The sequence below is a fragment of the Sorex araneus genome, chromosome 4, assembly GCF_027595985.1.
Source record: "Sorex araneus isolate mSorAra2 chromosome 4, mSorAra2.pri, whole genome shotgun sequence".
In the NCBI taxonomy this organism is placed as follows: domain Eukaryota; kingdom Metazoa; phylum Chordata; class Mammalia; order Eulipotyphla; family Soricidae; genus Sorex; species Sorex araneus.
The window spans coordinates 109844912-109864265 of NC_073305.1; the positions used below are offsets into that span (position 1 = coordinate 109844912).

At 38.3% G+C, this 19354-nt stretch overlaps 1 protein-coding gene across 3 annotated transcripts; it reads left to right on the forward strand.

Annotated features, from left to right (window-relative positions):
- Positions 1-8820: 8820 nt before the first annotated feature.
- TPBG (trophoblast glycoprotein) lies at positions 8821-12434 on the forward strand. Of its 3 annotated transcripts, none has more exons than XM_055136977.1 (2): positions 8821-9185; positions 10167-12434. In XM_055136977.1, the coding sequence occupies exon 2, from the start codon at positions 10445-10447 to the stop codon at positions 11708-11710; it is 1266 nt and encodes a 421-aa protein (XP_054992952.1). In that variant the 5' UTR covers positions 8821-9185; positions 10167-10444; the 3' UTR covers positions 11711-12434. The 3 variants fall into 3 exon arrangements, with proteins under 3 accessions (XP_054992952.1, XP_054992951.1, XP_054992953.1); XM_055136976.1 differs by lacking the exon at positions 8821-9185 and adding an exon at positions 9392-9781; XM_055136978.1 differs by lacking the exon at positions 8821-9185 and adding an exon at positions 9855-9974.
- Positions 12435-19354: the final 6920 nt, after the last annotated feature.

Below are 19354 nucleotides of genomic sequence, written 5' to 3' on the forward strand. Positions count from 1 at the left end.
CTATACTACTAGATGATTAAATTGGCACTGAAGTTTGGTGTAGTATATTTAGCTACAGTTTTTTATATGTGTTTCTAGTTTTGTTTATATAAAGGTATTTCCTATTTTCCTTTTTTATTTCTTCTCTTTCTACTCAAGAGTGCATTGTTTAATTTCACATAGTTTTAACATTTTCAGCTTCCCTCCTGTTATTGATTTCTAGTTTCACACTATTTCAGTTGGAAAATACTTGTGATTTCAGTCTTTTTAAATTTAAGAGGTGTTTGTGATCTGCAATATAATTTTCCCCACAGAATGTTCAATGTGCTTGAGACAAAATGTATTTTGTTGCTGTTGAATAGAATGTTCTGTATATGTTTATTAGGTCCATTTGGTAAAAATATAGTTTAAGTTTGGTATTCCTGTATTATTGTTCTGTTTGAATTATCTAGCCAATGTTGAATGTGGGATAGTAAATTCCCTTTCTGTTGTTGCATCACTGTCTATATTTGTCTTTAGATCTCTTAAATGTGCTTAAGACAGGTGCTTCAATAAGGATGTGTATGTAGTTATGCTCGTTATGCCTTATTGTTGAATTGATTCTTTATTAATATGAACTTCATTGTCTCTTGTTAAGGTTTGTTTTCTTATATAAGTTTTTTGTTTGTTTCTATTATATAGAGAGTCTTCTATACTTTCTTGTTGAGCTTATGTGTGTTCTCAAGATTGAAGTTATTTATTTTCTTACTGTCTCCATAAAGTTGTCCTTGTTTTAGAAATTTATTCAGCAACTATCTTTGACTGGAAAATTTAACTAATCTACATTTAAAGTAACTAAAAAAACAGTCGTGGACACATCCTGCCACTTTGGTGGTGGGCATGGTGTAGCAACATTGTAAATATAAGAAAATAATATTGTACTGTTGTTAAAAAAATAAAGTAGCATGACAAAGGCTTTTTCCAGTAAAATAACAGGTAAATAATTAATGTTGTCATCATATTAAATTTTTTTGAGATTTTATAGTGTTGGGGATTGGCCAGCAGTTGGACATATACAAGATAAGTGTTTTAACACTGGTACTATCTCTCTGGCCCAGCAGTGGTATGTTTTGATCCCTCATGTTTTATGGTTACTATAAGGCTTTCATAGAATATTTTATAGTTATAATAATCTATTTTAAGCTGCAACTTAATTTTGATCATATATAAAATCACTACCTTTATATTTTCCTTCTATTTTATGTTTATGCTATTATAACATACCTTTTTATGTTGTATATTTATTATAAAATTATTATAACTATACTAATATTTAATAATTTGCCTTTTATCCTGAACTCTCTCAGTTTTAGTTTAGGGAAATTTTGAACTCTCATTTCTGAAAGATGGATTTGCTGGGCAGAGCATTCTCTGTATATTTGTTTGTAGTACCAGAGATCAAATCCAGGGTTTTGTACATGCAAGACAAGTGTTATATTGAAGAGTTATCTCCCTGGTCTTCTGGTGGCAGCCACACGCAAGGCAAGAACCATAATCCCTGTGCTCTCTCTAGCCCTGTTTTAAATTTTTGGCAGTTTTATTATAAAGTGATTTAATGTATCCTCTTGGGTTTAATCTGCTTTTTGGACGTGTAAGCTTTAGGAATCTTGATATACACCTCTCTATTCTCAGATTTTGGAAGTTTTTAGCCATTATTTATTTAGATAGGTATCTTTCCTCATTTTCTCTTTTCTCCTTCTTGCATTCCTATAGTGCAACAACCATTTATTTTGATTGTGTTTTATAATTATTGGAACCTTATTCACTTATTTTACTGTTTATTCTTCATTCTTCTCTTATCCAATCATTTTATTTATTTAGAAAGCATTTTATGATCTCAGGAAGAGACCAAGAGTTAAAAATATTTTTTACTTATTTTATTCCCCTCTCTTTTTTCCTTTTTCCTTCATTGTTAATTTTGTTGTTGATGTTGTTGTTGTGATGACATATGCCTGACTATGGTGCTTGCACGTTTTTACCTGTAGTGTTTGCCAGGAATCACACAGTCGTTTGCTGTATTTATCATTTGGCTGTGGTGCTCAACAGTGTTTGCATTCACTTAGCCATGGTTCACCTATTCTAGTGACAACATTGATCTTAGACTACTCGGGATCCAAAATGGTTAAAAATAAACTTATATTGTTAGTGTTACTTGGCCTATAGAATTTTGTTATGGTAGCCTGAGCTAATAAACTAAACTTAAACAAGGGTCATTTTTGAAGTCAGTCTCTGAGATTTATTCTGATCTCAAGAAGACTTCCTAGCTCTATCACTGATTGTTGTAGTGGACTAGTTGAACTATGTTATTATTGTCCTTATTGAAGAGAAGCTATTGTTTTTGAGAGTATCCTTAATTTAATAAATAAAATATTAATCTGTCTAATAAGTACAAATCAATTAGGAAAAACTTGGAAAAAATAGGTAAAAGACATGAACAGATGTATTTAAAAAGGAAATGTGAATAGTTTTCAAACATTGAAATTGTCATCACCACTTATAATCTAAAAATATTAGAGCTATATATGTAAATCTTACATTTTCATGCTCAAAATTAGCAACCATAAAAAGTGATAATAATTCCAACATTGTTGCAGAGAACACAAAGTGTTACAACCATCTCTGTATTGACAATGTCTATCAAAAATGGAAAGAAACCGTATCTTTTAGCTACTATATTATACAGATGTCATATGCATGATTATATTCAGGCAGCTTGCACAAAGAAAGATATATTGGTTGTAAAGGCAAGACACTTCCTCAGTATCAAATATTTATTGCTCAGTGTGTCTACCATACTAGTTGTAAGCTGTCATGAGAAATATATTAATTATCATTACTTGCAAATGTTATCATACCAACAATTCTTTTATGCTTTTATTTTTTGTTGTTTTGGTCAAACACAGTGGTGCTAGAAGCTACTTCAGGTTTCTTGCTAAATGTTCACTGACAGCAGTGCTTGAGAGACTTGCGGTGCCTTGAATTGAACCCAGGAACTTCTGCATGCAAAGCATATGCTCCAAACATTTGAACTCTCTCTCTGGTCCTCATCTCAATAACTCTTGTGTTGAATTTTGTTTTGATTTAAACATCCTTTGGCATGTAACACTGACTCGACTCCAGACTATTCAGGCTTGATTTTGTTTTCCCAGCTAAAATTTTTTAACTTCTATTTTTTTTTTACTGTGATATTTTTCTGTTCTAAAATATCCAGCATTCTTTCTCCCATCACTTTGATATGCAGATCTGAGTCTTTTCTAAATCTGACAAATACTCACTTATTGGTTTTGAATATTTTAAGCAGTGGTAGCAAGCAACCTATTGATCTATCTATTTTAGTTGACTAGATAAGACATACAATAGATTGTTAGAAGTTGGAATCATTTATCCAGACTCAATAGGCTCAAGCCTATTTGCTGACTTTTGCCACGGACATGCAAGAGATTCCTGTCAATGTGCCAGGATCAAAAATTTTTTTAAAAACATTTCTGACTTTGGAGGTGGCTCTGTTTGGAAGACAAAACAAATACCATACACAAAATCATATTAACAAACATTTATTGAACTATATTAAAGTTAATTGAAATTAATTGACCCTGGGTGGTGGCTCCAACTCCAATCCAACTGCTTCCATTTTTGGCCAAAATTCCAGTTTTGGTTCAGAACCCAGCTTGGGTAAGAACTGTCACTCTCACTGTCATCCCGTTTCTCATTGATTTGCTCGAGCGGGCACCAGTAATGTCTCCATTTTGAGACCCATTGTTACTGTTTTTGACATATTGAATGCACCATGGGTAGCTTACCAGCCTCTCTGGATGCCAAAATGGGTTAGAAGACCTCTGAGATCATAGTCTTTAGGAGCAGAGGGTGTTTTGCGAGCAGCAGCTCTGGATCTTATCTGGGTTGAGGGCGTGCCAGTAACATCCCCTTCCCATGATCGCCTATGAGCCACAATATTGCAAAGTTCATACCTCTGGGTGGAAGTCTTAGGGGGTGGCTCTCGCCACGTGGATGATGTCACCGCCGCCATTTTCCCAAGCAGAAAAACAAGGTGGAGAGGGAAAATCCCTCCCCAGGCGGCACATAGTCGTAGTACAGCTCACAGTGCAGATGCATTTCTGTAAGAAGCCGCTCTGGGTGCCAAAATGGGTTAGAAGACCTCTTGGATCATAGTTGTTAGGAGTAGAGGGTCTCAACACTACTTTACTTTTATATTTCATTATCTCTCAATGTCTCTTTCTTTCCTCAGTCCTCCCTGGTTCACCCTTTCAACATACTACAATGGTGATCTTTCTAAAACATACATTTTATGTCTTTCCCTGGATGAAAATTTTCAGTGACATCACAGCAATAAGACAAAGTCAAAGTTTATTGGAATGGAGGGCGATAATCTAATTCTACTGTATTCAAAAAGACTTCGTACCACTTTATCCAATATGTGCCATATCATTCCCATATAGTGTCTAGAACTGAACAAGTTCTCTGAGTGTTCTCACCAATTTGCCCATTTTTTAAAATCTTACAAGTTCTTACTATTATTTCAAAAGGCAAATTATGCATTTTTTCTTCAGTGGAGCTACCTTTGGATAGTAGCTCTATCTACAGACAGTCCACTCTATCCTTAATCTTTGATTTTTTTTCATTTTATCTTATCCCCAAGATTATGTTGTCTAATGGAAGAGATTTTTCTCACCATCTCCTTTTTAAAATCTCAACTATATCAAATAGGTAGAGGCTTTAAAATGTGTTTACTGAACTAAAGTAGTATATCTTTTCTACTTTTATGTTTTTGGAGAATTCTGCATACTACTGTATAACTGCTTTTATTAAGTTTCCAATATTTTTCATTCTTGAAGAATAATATATATTTCCATTCATTTTAATCATTTCCGTTAATAGTATTTTAAATGGTTCTTTTAGTATTTATTCATTAACTCTATGGTGAATTTTGAAGCTTCTTCATTTATTTTATTTTATTTTACTTTTTGTTGCTTTTTGGGTTACACCCATCGATGCATAGGGTTTACTCCTGGCTTATGTACTCAGAAATTACTCCTGGAAGTGCTCGTGGGACCATATGATTTGCGGGGAATTGAACCTGGGTCGGCCTCATGCAAGGCAAATACCTGCTGTGCTATTGCTCCAGCCCCATCTTTATTTTTTTTTTTACAAGCTCCAACTCTCCTTGCATTCACTCATGAGACAAAAATATCCTTTTGAATCATTATTTATTATACTTCATTTTAGTTCTTTATCTCAGATCAAAAGTCTACTTCTTTTTCAAGTAACTTGAATTCAGCTTCTGAGAAATTTTCTATTTAATATCAAGCAATTAAAAGTACCGCCTCACCTCACCCCCCCTGGGCCAGAGAGATAGCTCAATGGCTAAAAAGCATACTTTGCAAGCAGGAAGCCTGTGTTTGAGTCTTGGCCCAGCATGGTCTCCCAAGAGTGGCCAGGAATAACCATTAGCATCAAAGCAGGAATAGTCTGTGAACATGGGTGGGTGTGGCCCCAAAACAAATATATATTTTTCCCAGTAATAGCTCTTTCCCTCTGAAATTGACCATCCGATTTATTATTTTGTTTTTCAGTGTAGGTTCATGGTTTTATGACACATGTAGTTAGTGTTCAGCAATAACTGGATTTAAGTTAGATGTTTTTGATATTTTTCATACGTGTGTGTACACCTCCAAAAAACCCTCGCTTATTAAAGCAAAGCCCAAAATTAACTAGTATTAAATCATCTTGATATTCCTGCTGAATTGTATTGCTTTTCGTTACTAGTTACTGTGAGGGTGGTTATAATCACCCATCATTTTTTAATACCACATTATTCCCTGCCTTCCCAGGATTTGGCAGCAATATTTCAATAATTTACTAATGACTTTCCTTTGGGTCATTAGAAGAAAAATGGTTCCTGTAGAAAAAATTTGCTAAATAAATGATAGTGCAGAGACATTTTCCTGGAGGCTACAAAGTGACCTATTGAAATACACTAAATTGGTTCTTCTCCATTAGGACATTCAGATCCTTCTTTTATTTCATTTTGAAATGGAAGAATAAATGAGGAAAAATGTGCTCTGAAATCCTCTGTCCTGCTTTAGAGCATGTAAATAGCATCATGCACACACAAAAATACCAAGCTATCAGGAGTAAAACAAGTATGATAATTTAGGGTAATTAAATGCTTAAGACAATTCAAATAGAACTGATGCTAGTAAGCTTTCCTCATTTGAAAGAAATTTTCTTTAAAAAGTTGCAGATTGACATATCTTTACTTTACAGTTAAAAATGTGATATAATAGTGTGAAATAGTTAAATCTTCAAAAATGTAAGCCTATTTATGCATATGACAGGACAATTTGTGGTTGTTTTAAAATAAGAAACGTGAATAGTACATTTACTATGATACCATTCATACAAAAATAGCAGAAACAAAAGTAAAAGACATATACAGAGGGGAAACTGGAAAGATACACACACCAAATTGCACTCAAATGTTCACCATTGGAAGCTTTTGTTTTTGTCTGCCTTTTATTGTCTCCCTATTAGGTCATGAACTTCTTTGTGGCCAAATCAAACTCAGGATATCCAGTTAAATTAGAATTTCAAATAATTTTTGTTGTTATTGTTGAAACTCATGCTAAAAGTTACATGGGGCATGCTTATATTAAAAAGTAGTTATTGCTTACCTGAAGTTCATTTTTAAAATGGAATCCCCATGAGATACATAGTTACAAAGTTGTTCATGATTTGGTTCCAGTCATACAATGCTCTAACACCCATCCCTACACCAGTATATATTTTCCACCACCACTGTCACTAATTTCCCTTTCACAGCCACCAACCCCTTCTGTCTATGGCAGGCATTCTATCTCTCTCGCTGGGCATTAACTGGTATTTTTATGTTTACTTAAAACTTTTTAAAATTTTCTAAATCTGCCAATTCTATCTTAGGGAGACTTTAAAATTATTTATCCTTGGGTTCCTATCACTAACAGTTATGTGAGACACAGTAAGTGCATAATAAATGGCAAGATGGAGAGTAATTAAGGAGAGCACAATAATAATTGTTCATTTTGTAAGAGTGATAAATTATCTCAATTATCATGGGAAAGCTATCATTATTAAAAATAGTCCTATTTTATAGCATAAGACACAGAGATGTGTGGTAAGTGTGATAGGGTTAGTCACATAGTAAATAGGTATTTGATGGAGTTAGAAATGAGCCTGAAAACAAACTTCTGGGTCCTGATTCAGAAACCAACTACCAGTTGTGCTTGCAGGGTAGAAGAGAGAGGTAAGGGAGGACAGAGTTCCTGAGATTTTTGCTTCTGTCTAAACTGAGTGGAGCAGGATTTTGCATAGATTACTTAACCTTGCCTAAAGGTGGAATGTGGGATATTTATGAGTCAGACAAATCTGGGCTGATCCCCTCTTTACCACTCACTTAAACAAGTTATATAATTTATTTTTGCCTCAGTTTTTTTCAGTGATAGGTCCTCCGTAAATATTGATATGAAGAATACAAGTTAGTTTCTCTGAAATGATCAGTACTGGGGAACTTGACAAGTAAAATATTGTCAATGTTACTTATTCAGTTCCAATTGTTTCATTTGTAAAATGACTAAATAAAAGCAAGATGATGATACTACCAATAAAAGCAAGATGATGATTCAAACTACTGGTATCTCTATTGCCAAGTTAATTAGGTGGTCAGACGACAATATATATTACCTTTCTGAATTCTATAGTGCTCCTCAGTCTTCTTAACAGTCATTGTTGTTTAGATCAGAACTGCAATTAATATCATGCTAGAGCACTTCTACACTTTTTTCCTATGAGCAATTAATTTTGTCTTAAAAGCTGTTATACACAAAATTGGCTTTTTTTGGTTTGCAAAGGTCTACAAATCTTAACACATGTATAAATTTATGTAACTACTATACCACCAGAGTCAATATACAGAATTTTGAGATTCTACCGCTTTTGAGATTCCTTTTTTTTCAAAGAGTTTCACATTCACATTGCAGAACACATTTAAAAATACGGGGGGGAAAGGATTTAAATAAATCTGCTGAAGATGCAAATTAACAAAACTAGCTCTTTGCACAAATCTGCAGTTTTTAGCTTCTCCAAGTCATATCTGGGCCAGTATTTTGCTGGTGGCTCTGCAAACTCTCTTCATAAAAGTAATCAGGTATGAACTTGAAATCTGAGGCATTTCTTCACACTTAAGGAACTTGTCTTGAACAGAAACTTCAGCATTCCTTATTTAATTCTTTTTATAGGACTAAATCTTCATATTTCTCAATTGCGTTTAACCGAATTGTCTTTTTTCACTTTAAAATGAAGAAGCCTGGGAAAGTCAGCACTTTCTCATGGGTTCAGGGCAATTGTTTGACAGACTAAGATTAGAGTTATTGAGAGAGCAAGGGCAGGTATTTCAGGACCCCAAGGTTCTGAATGAACGCATCCTCCCAGGAATCAATCATTCAGTCTGTCTCTTTGTCGCAACTCCGACCACTTCACCTCCCCCACCTTCAGGGTGTCCCCTGAGGCTACAGACTTTGTACCAAACTTCTGTTCTAAGTGGGCAGCCTCCCTCCTACCCACTGCCCCGCGACCCTCTCTGTTTAAGCGACTCGCGCTGACACCCCGCTGCCACATGTGGTGAGCGGGGCGGGTCCGCTTTCCGGGTGACTCACGTTGTTGCTATTTGCCTTTTGTTTCTAGGATGCTTTGGCTGCTGCTTTCCTCCCTCTGCTTTTAATTTTGGGAGGAGAAGAGCTAATGAATCCAGAATGAACCTTGTTTCCACGACTCTGTGACTTTTTTTCCCCCCCCTCCTAAAGTTGGCTGTCTCTAGCTTCACAAGTTCCCTAAACTATCCGCGAAGTACGGGGACGGGGCAGGTGGGCTGCGTTCCTGACACCTTAATCCGAACCGGGCAGACATATCCCTTCGGTAAAGGGAGACTTTCAGAAGCTCCCTTTACAGTCTTCTGGGCGTCTGGCTGCTGCCACTGTACACTTGCAGCTCATTTCTTTATGCTGCTGCTTCTCGCTGCTTTGTCTGTCACGCCTAGATCGATCACGTTCCTGCCAGCGGTGCCCGGATCAGGGTGAATTCCACGAGACTCACCAGCGGTTCTGCTCCCGTGCAAGGTAAATTACAGCATGCAAAAACGAGGAGCCACCAAGGGGTGCGGGGCAAAGGGGAGGGGTGGGGATTCCTTACCTCTCCAACCCATCGCTTGTAGACTGCCAAAAGGAGGAGGAGCGCAACCCGGACTTGCCGCCACCCCCCCCCCCCCCCGCCGGCTCCCCGCCCCCCCCCCCCGCAGCGTCCTTTTGCAAATCTCTCCCGCCGCGCTCCGCCGCGCGGCCAGTCCCTCCACGGCCCTCCCCTGCCCACGCCCCCACCCCCCGACTGGGTTTTTCTCCCCTTTGCGAAGCTTGGGCCAGGGGCCCGGGTGCGAACAGAACCCAAGACCGCCACACTGGTGGAACTCGGAGTTGTGCTCGGAGGTGCGCGGGCGGCGTGGGCGCAGAAGGGGCGGCGCCGGGCCCTCCCCACCGGGGCTGGACGGTGCAGTAGGTCTCCGGGCCCCGCGCCGCTTTGTTCCGGGCCTTTACGGACGACCTCACCCCACTCTGCGATCCCAGGGGCTGGCGGGGGGCGTGGGCTGACGGCGACTGTTGGAGGGACGTCCTTTCGCCGAGAATCCCCGAGGCGCTAAAAGACATCAAAGGACACTCTGGTAACCCGAAACTTCCCTCTCCTCGGTCTCGGGACGCCGCGGCCCGGGAGGGAGAAGTTGGGCGGGGAGGAGGCTGGGATTGCGCGCGGAGCCCCACGCGTGCAACGAACCCCGCGGGGTGGGAGGGGACGGGCCAGGGTCTGGACCGAGGGACACTGGGCACGGGGTTTCGGGACGCGCGCGCACCTCCTCGGTAAGCTTGTCTGGAGGACTGGGGTGGAGAGGGGGCGGCCAGGCCCGTTTGGGCTTTGCCTAGGACGGTCTTAGGGATGCACGGGGACGAGTTGGCTGGCCGAAGGCAGGGTCCCCTTCGGGAGTTGGGTTGGGGGGGGGGGCTGCAACCGGCGCCGAGCCTCTAGCGCCTTTTCTCTCTCGTTTGTCCCAGGTCGTGCAGCGGATCCCCCGCGTGGCGCCAACAAAAGAGGCTGACGGAGGTGCCCTTCGGGGGGCGGCGACCTGAAAGTGCAGCCGAGGGAGGAGCGCCGAGCGCAGCGCCCCGACCGGACGGAGGGGGACGCGCGTGGGCCGCGCCTTGTTCCGGGCCCTGCGGCCCCCGAGGCTCCCACGAGGAAAGTTTGCACCCGACGCTTCCGGCCGCCCGCGCCCTCCAGGCCCTGCCCACGGGCGCCGCCCGGGCCCAGCTCCGGGGACAGTCGTGTCGCGATGCCTGGGGCGTGCGCCCGGGGCCCCGCCGCCGGAGACGGGCGGCTGCGGCTGGCGCGGCTGGCGCTGGTCCTCCTGGGCTGGGTCTCGTCGTCGTTGCTCCCCTCCTCAGCGTCTTCCTCCACCCCGTCGGGCTCGTTTCTGGCCTCCGCGGGGTCCGCCCCGCCGCCGATGCTGTTGGGCCAGTGCCCTGCGCGGTGTGAGTGCTCGGAAGCGGCGCGCACGGTCAAGTGCGTGAACCGCAACCTGGAGGAGGTGCCGGCCGACCTGCCCCACTACGTGCGCACCCTCTTCCTCACCGGCAATCAGCTGGCGACGCTGCGGCCCGACGCCTTCGCCCGCCACCCCCCGCTGGCCGAGCTGGCCGCGCTCAACCTCAGCGGCAGCGGGCTGAGGGAGGTGAGCCACGGAGCCTTCCAGCACCTTCCCAGCCTGCGCCAGCTCGACCTCAGCCACAACCCGCTGGTCCACCTGAGCCCCTGGGCTTTCTCGGGCAGCAATGCCAGTTTCACGGCCGCCAGCCCGCTGATGGACCTGATCCTGAACCACATCGTGCCGCCCGCGGCCCAGATGGAGAACCGGAGCTTCGAGGGCATGGTGGCAGCGGCCCTCCGAGCGGGCCAGGCGCTCCGCGGGCTCCGCCGCCTGGAGCTGGCTAGCAACCACTTGCTCTACCTGCCCCGGGACCTGCTGGCTTCCCTGCCCGACCTTAGGCACCTGGACCTGCGCAACAACACGCTGGTGAGCCTGACTTACGTTTCCTTCCGCAACCTGACACACCTGGAGAGCCTCCACCTGGAGGACAACGCCCTCAAGGTCCTGCACAATCGCACCCTGGCCCAGTTGCAAGGCCTGCCGCATGTCAAGGTCTTCCTGGACAGCAACCCCTGGGTCTGCGACTGTCAGATGACAGACATGGTGGCCTGGCTCAAGGAGACAGAGGTGGTGCCGGACAAAGCCAGTCTCACGTGCGCGTTCCCCGAGCAGATGAGGAATCGAGTCCTCTTGGAACTCAACAGCTCGGACCTGAACTGTGACCCGATGCTTCCCCCGTCTCTGCAGACGTCTTATGTCTTCCTGGGTATTGTTTTAGCCCTGATAGGTGCCATTTTCCTTCTGGTTTTGTATTTGAACCGCAAAGGAATAAAAAAGTGGATGCATAACATTCGAGATGCCTGCAGGGATCACATGGAAGGTTATCACTACAGATATGAAATCAATGCGGACCCCAGATTAACAAACCTCAGTTCTAACTCTGATGTCTGAGGAGCATTGGAGGACAGAGCAAGGACGGCTGTGCATGAGATGTAGGCATAAGCTTTATCCTCTTCTAGGCTTTGTTCCACCTCCATACTCAGCTCTAGACACCACTGACCTTGCTTGAAAGCTGTGATGGGAATTTGCTCCCTTGTTATGTAAAGTTTCTTAGTGTTGTCTGTTACAGTGAGGCCATGAACAACTGTGTGTAGTGTTTTGCCTTCTTACTTTTCTCGGAACTCAACAAAAATTGGAGGGATTTTTCCAGTTCAGCATGAACACGGAGTCCTGGCTGTGTCTGGCTGTTTCTTAGTACAGTTCAGGGGTAATAAGTGTACTCATACAGTTAGCATTCGACAGAAGCTGCCTCAACTTTTATGAGAAAGGTTTCTCGAACTTTATTCATAAATATCATTTTATTCTCGTGTACCTAAATTGTGGGGAAAATGATTGCATTCCATAAGCTGCCCGCAGACCTTAGCAAGCTCTTCAGAATAACTCCATAGTACATGGGAGCGCCTGCATCCAAGAGCATGCTTACATGTTACTGTTCTGCATATTACAAAACAAAAACCAAACAGCAATTTGCAGTTTCAGATAACTTCTTTGACAAAGTAAGTTCCTTTTTTGGATTGCAGTTTATATAAAACTATACCGAAGTTTTTAAATAAACTGCATTGAGATACAGCAGATTAAATTGTTAAAAAAAATTCAATAAAGATTCCTAAAAGAATTACAGTTGTGTTTGTTCAAGTTTGCTGTTTGAAAAAAGGATAAGGGCTATGATAGAGAATGACTTTGGTTCTTATGATAATTAAGGCATTCATTAACAAACGAATGAAACAATTAGAGTTCTAATAGTTTTAAATTTGTGGTTTTCAGGATTTAAGTCGAGTTCTTGAATATTCATGTCACATACTTCTGATGGTCTCAAAGTCAATGCTATTCATGAAAGAATTTTGTAAGAGCATTATCAAGTTAGCAAGCTGTGAGTTTTTGTGGGATAAACAGTTCACACTTTCTGACTAATAAAGTTGTCAGAACAGAACAATATTATTGACTAATTAAAATGCTGAATGTGAAATTGTTCTGTGGGTTGTTAGAGCAGAGGATGTAACAAATATAATGCAAATAAATGTAAGGAAACAAAATGTCTTCAAGACAAAAATATTCTAAAATGGAAAATGTATCCACATTAAAAATCAGTCATAAAATAATTTGGAACTTGAATTGTCTTGCACATTTTTTCCAGAACATTTAAACTAGAATATACATGCTTAATAGTTTAACGGAGACCTTGTTATTTTGTTTTAAAAAGTTAGTCAGGATATAAACTTGTGGAAATAACTAAAGGTAAATATTTACACTCCAAAACAAAGTGTCTCAACTAATCATATACAGTTCAGTATTTTAGATTTTGGGGATATATTCAACTGTATATATAATTTTGGAAAGAGTCACATTTGGGTCTTAATAAAAGCAAATGGCTAGTCAATTTGTACTATTCATAGACAAAAATTTACTTTTTCAGAATATTATTTCCCAGACTAAGCTAAAGTTTTATTAATCTTTAAGCTGTCATATAATGTAACTTAAATTAAACTCACTTATCTTAAGGTGTAGGTAAGCTTGCATTAGTAAATATTATTGTTGCTCTTTAAGTTAGGTTTCTTCTGTATTGTTTTACACTTAAATAAAATTTGTTTCCATATTTTTATGAAAGAAGTATTTAGTACTTTAAGCACAAGAAATCTTTTCCCTTTTTAGTTAAATTCAGACCTTTTCAAAAATAGGGCTATTAATCTTTTAGATACTAGAACATGAAGTTTTCATAGGCTTATTTTATGAAGCATATTGTGGTTTGTACTTCAGATATTTAACCTGAAAAAAGGTTAAATATATAACACTTAGTACGCTAAAAATGTTAAGTATTCACTAGAAATGCATAAACTGGTTGCCCCCATTACTTCCTGAGAAGGATGATAATGTTAAGCTGCCCAAACTAGACTATTCATTTTAGGAATAAACTACTGATGGACTTTCATCTATAATAGTGTAGCGAATAACAAGTTATATTTAAAGTCTCTGTTCCAGAGAGGAACTTATTCCTTATGTGATGCTGTGTTAAAATCTGAACCCTGTTTAAGATCGTTCAAGATCCGGAAAAGTGCTAGATCCATTAACTTTTCTCATCAAACTCACTGAATCGAATGTGTGACAGTGAAGTCAAGTGTTTTCACTTAGATGACTTAGATGAGATTTTTTTACTTTTAAATTTTGTTGTTTTCTCCTTTGTAGGAAAATTTTGCCATTGTTGTTTTAGTGAACATGTTACTTTCTTCTACTCTGTGATATGTGGAGATTTTTAGTGCTTGTAAAGAGTTGCTATTGTGTAGCTATAATACTCTAGGCCTATAAACCTTTGAGGTCCTTGAAAGGTAGGTGTTATATATATCCAATTTGTATAAGGGAAGAGAGGAAAAATAAAATAAGAGGTTCATCACTTTAGTTTACTTATTTTGCACACTATAGTACCGTATGCCATATTTTCCTAGAAAAGCAATCCATTTAAAATTTATTTGAATTAATAATACAGTTTATTACTGAGATTCACAACATAAAAACATCTTTGTATCTTCGTTTATCCTTCACAAGTTCGTTTGAACTAAGAAATACTTAGATTTTAAGCACTTGATAAATTATTTAACTTAAAAAGCTGTTAAAATGCTCAATACATTTTTGTTTAAAGTGATGGACTGGAGATGTAATTCAGGAGTAGAACACTGGCCTTGCATGTATGAGGCCTTGAGCTTGACCCCTAGCACCACAAAAAGAAATATCTAAAAGGAAAAAGGAAAAAAAGGCAGACATCTCTGGGTGATACAGGTATTTGACCCTGAATCATTATTTCCTCATTTGGGATAACCATTTAATTTGTATCATTAGTATATGAATAATGAGTTTTGCTGTTGTGATTAAATGATATATAAGACATATATATTGTAGATGATACATTTTTCTTTCAAATTAAGAACAAAACAAGACGAAGTATAGTTGATAAAAAGTTTTAAGAGAAAGCTACAGAAATTTATACTATTGATAATATGATTTTCTTTTTGTTCAGAAGCAAGGAAAGGCTTTGTGGAAATAGATGAGCAAATTACAAATGGCAAGTTCTTAAAACATTTTTTCCCTTTTTAAAAAAAAATTTTTTTTAGCTTTGGTTCACACCCAGCAGTGCTTAGGGTTTTACTCCTGGCTCTGTGCTCTGAGACCACTCCTGGTGATACTCTGGTAAGCAAGCTGGGTGCCAGAAATCAAACCCAGGCCACCACAGCAAGGCAACAAGATGGTACCTTTCGTACCATCTATCTGGCCTCAATCATGATGAATTAAAAAAAAAAAAGATTTGTGTGATGTGGGAGATCAAACTCATATCCTCATACATGCAAGGTCTTCATGTACACAGATATATATTGCTGTACCCATGAGCTGTGTCTACAGCTCTTACAATGATTTGATAGGCAACAAATATGGGTTCCACTCATCTTAATATCTAATTAGAAATAACTATATCTTTGTTTTCTGTCTTTTTAATTAAAGTAGAAGTGAAAAGAGAAGATTTAAATGAATTGTGATTACTTTCTCAGGGATTTTATTTTACTGTCTCTTTTGCCTTTATGTTTCAATATGGAACTTACTTTCTTGAGAATATTAGATTCTGCAGTACTACTTTAGAAATCTTTCATATTGTTACTGCTTTCCATCTTAATTTTTCTCTGAAGACCACACTAAAAGAGATATCATGAAAATTTACAAGGTTCAAAGAAATTTGGCAAGTGTTTTCTTCCTGCTTCCAAAATACTTGGTTTCTCAACCTCCGAGTATAGAATCATAAAGGACAGACACACATTTATTAAATGAGATTTGGGTTTCGCTTTTTTATACTTGTGCAAGGATTTGCACACAAAGTGAGAGAAAGAAAGTGATATATTTAGATAACATGTTAAAAATATATTAACTGTATCTTTTAACAATCATCCAGAATAATACTGTAGTGCTACACTAGAAATAATTAGTTTAAGAGAGTATTTTTTATATTTTCCAGGACTTTCTGGCTTCTCTTTAGACAGCTAAAATCAGTTCTTTGAGGATGTATTATATAGTTATTCCCCCCCATATTTAATTATAGAAACTTTTGATTCAAAAAACAGACTTACTTCATTTTGTTATATATTAAAATATCTTAGCAGTTCAATTTTTGTCATGGGTTAAAAAGCTCTAGATTAAATAATGTATATGTGTATATATAATGACACATTTTGTCAAGTTTAAGAATTTTGGAAAGTTTAAAGCTCAGTTTCCTATTCTATGAATGAAGTAGGTTCCAGAGTTCTAGGGCTCTTTCTGCCACATGATGATATTACTAATGACTTTTGAGACCTGTGATATTCTTTATGTCAATTTTTTTTTTAGTCACACCAGTAATTCACAGGGGTTACTCCTGGCTCATGCACTCAGGAATTACTTCTGGCAGTGCTCAGGGACCATATGGGATGCTGGGAATCGAACCCAGGTTCGCCATGTGCAAGGCAAATGCCCTACCCACTGTGCTATCGCTCCAGTCCCTTTGCCTATTTTTAAGTCAATTCTCATTAATTTTGGTTTATTTTAAATTTAACTTCAAAGATTTTAGAAATTAGATTTTTCCAGACTCCTGAGTCAAATGATTTTGTCAAAATAAGCCTCTTTTTTGTTTGGTCTTTGTTTGGGGGCCACATCTGGGAGTGCTTGGGCTTACTCTTGGCTCTGCATTTAGGAATCACTCCTGGTAGAGCTCAGAACACTGAATCAGGTTTGGAGGTGGCAAGGAAAGAGTCTTACTTACTTACTTACTTACTTACTTACTTACTTACTTACTCCTTGGCTCAATATACTAGCAATCTTAATATTCTGAAGCTCTTTTGAGTTCATGATAAAGAAAAAATTTGGAAATTTCATGGTAATATTTCTTTTGAAAGAAAAAATACAACCTAGGAAAACTGTGCTAGCTTGTGTAATTCTGAGTTAGCTCAGCTTGTGAGAACACTAAACAAATGAGAATAAGTTCATTACCACAGAATTGGTCACCTGGTGAGGCAGTCAACTTTGCATGCTCTGATCTGCTCTCTAGGCCCGTGTTAACAGGTCCACGTGTATATGCCACCACCTATCCTCTGCAGGCCTATACCAAACAGGGAAACTAAATGCAAATCCGTCATCCTCCTGGAAAGCCAGTATACTATTTCCAAACCCTGGTAGACCTACTGCTGATGGTCCCCTTTACTCTCTTTATGTAAGCAGGACACCAATGTGCAGTTTAGATGTTTTTATGTAATGATACTTATGTCGTGCATCACAGAGTTTTTCTCATTTTGTGAGTTTTGAGAAAAATCCTTCAGGGATGCCTTTAAAGTGTGACATGAAAAATTGATTAGGTTTTCTTTATTATTTAAATTAAAAAGTGATTCAAGGTTGACTTACGATTATTTTTAAACACTCTTGTTTGTAAATATTTGTAAAGGATAAATGCCATTTATATTTAGCTGACTTTTTATGATAATAGGATTTGTTTGTGGTTCATAGTTTAACTTGGTTGCTATAAAAATAATGTTTGTTTTCAGTGAAGCAAAAACTTAAAATAGGACCAGCTAATAATTTTTATTGTGGAAGTAAACATTTAATTGTGCTTTAAACAGAGTGGGTATTTTATCAAGATAGGTTTTTGGGTTGTAGGCTAGGGGAGACATAGATATTTATAGAGACCTACCCTTTTACTCCATAGAGTGCTGTTTATTTTACTTTTGTAAAATAAAGAGAATCATGATATGTAACATTTTAAAATGACTAATCACACATAGGACAGTTCGTCTGATTGAAAGGCTTGCATCAGTTCAAAAATCTACATTTCACTGTAGGATGAAGTTTCTCTCAATTTCATAGTGCACTATTTATTCAAAAAAGAAATCATGTTTTATTACATGTTCTATAATTTTTTATAGAAATAACCTTAGCAAACATAAGTTTATTAAGTATTTAAAATATTTTAAAATAAGCTCATGGATCGTGTAGATTATTTTTAAATACAGATGAAAACATGAGGAAATTTTTAACAAATATTGAGATGAACAACTTTTTACATTACCTTTTATTTTGCCTTTTCACTTAAATTTTGTGAACCTTCCCCACTATTGCTATAAATCATCTATATATTTTTTCTTTTTGGGCTACACCCAGTAGTGCTCAGGGGATACTCTGTGGCTCTGCATTCAGGAATTATGCCTGGTAGTGCATGGGTGACAATATGAAACTCCAGGAATCAAACCTGGGTTGGCTGTGTGCAAAGCAAGCCCCTTATCCGCTATACTATCGTTTAGCCCATCACTGTAAACTATTTTAACACCTGCTTTTAAAAGTACTGCAATCAAACATTTATTTTATACCTGTAGGATATTTCTTGCAACTTCAGCCAATTTTTAAAGGAGTATTATTATTACACTGTTTTTCATTTTTCATTAATGTAGCTCTTTGGAGAACTATTACATCAGAGGAGTTATTTTTTTTCTGATTCTTAAAACAAAATTTTCATTTATAGGATTAAGGAATCTTAAATATATATGGACCAGTTTAGCATGATTTAAGAGTCATCAAACTATTTTCAGACTATTGAGTAGTCTTTGAACAGAATTTTGACTGGAAAAAAAAAAGAAAACAACTGATAAACGTGCTTATTAACTTGTTTCTTTTTTTAAACACAAAAGTAGACTCATTAAAATAGCAATTCAAGATTAGCTAAGTCCATATATAAGTGTGTGTGTGTCTGTATGTGTGTGTAGCTAAGCCCCTATATAATATGAGTTTGTATGTGTTGCAGAGTTGGCAGGTGTAGGGTGTGTAGGTAAATTCTTGATATTAATTTGGCTTATTTTCAAGTTAGCAAGCAGTTTTAAAGAAATGTTTCCATCAGTTCTACTAGTTTTTAGATGATTTGTATAAGTACTTAGAATTAATTTAAATTTAATGTGCATAATTGTGTGACTCTTACTGCTAATTTTATGGATTCTTATGAACTATTTATTTAGTTTGAGAGATTTATTAAATGTATTTTTATCTAGCAGACTGTTGAAGCATTGAATTAAAAAAGTTTTTGACAAAATTACTTCTGATCAAGTAAACATAGCTAATGATAGTTGCTAACATTTTATTGAATACTTAACATGAATACTAGGCATATCTTGTGTGATCTTATTTATTTTTATTCGAAAGAGAAAATTGAGAGTTAAATATAGCAAATGACTTGCCTAAATACAAGTAGGTAGCAAGAATCATATGTGAGATTTTTATTTTCAGTCTTTCTCTAGGATCCAATCTCTCAACCCCCAAGTTTTAGAAGCCATTCAATATGAATAACCAATATATGATAGAATATAGAATGATGTTATATCCTACCCTATAACAAAGTCATTTTTAAATAGATATATAGATATATAGGTATAGAATATATAGATATAAGATGTGCATATGGTAGAATATCTCTATAGGGTAGAATAACCTATATAGAGTATGTGTATACGCTGTACTGAACATACTGTTTATGGGTATAAAGCATATATA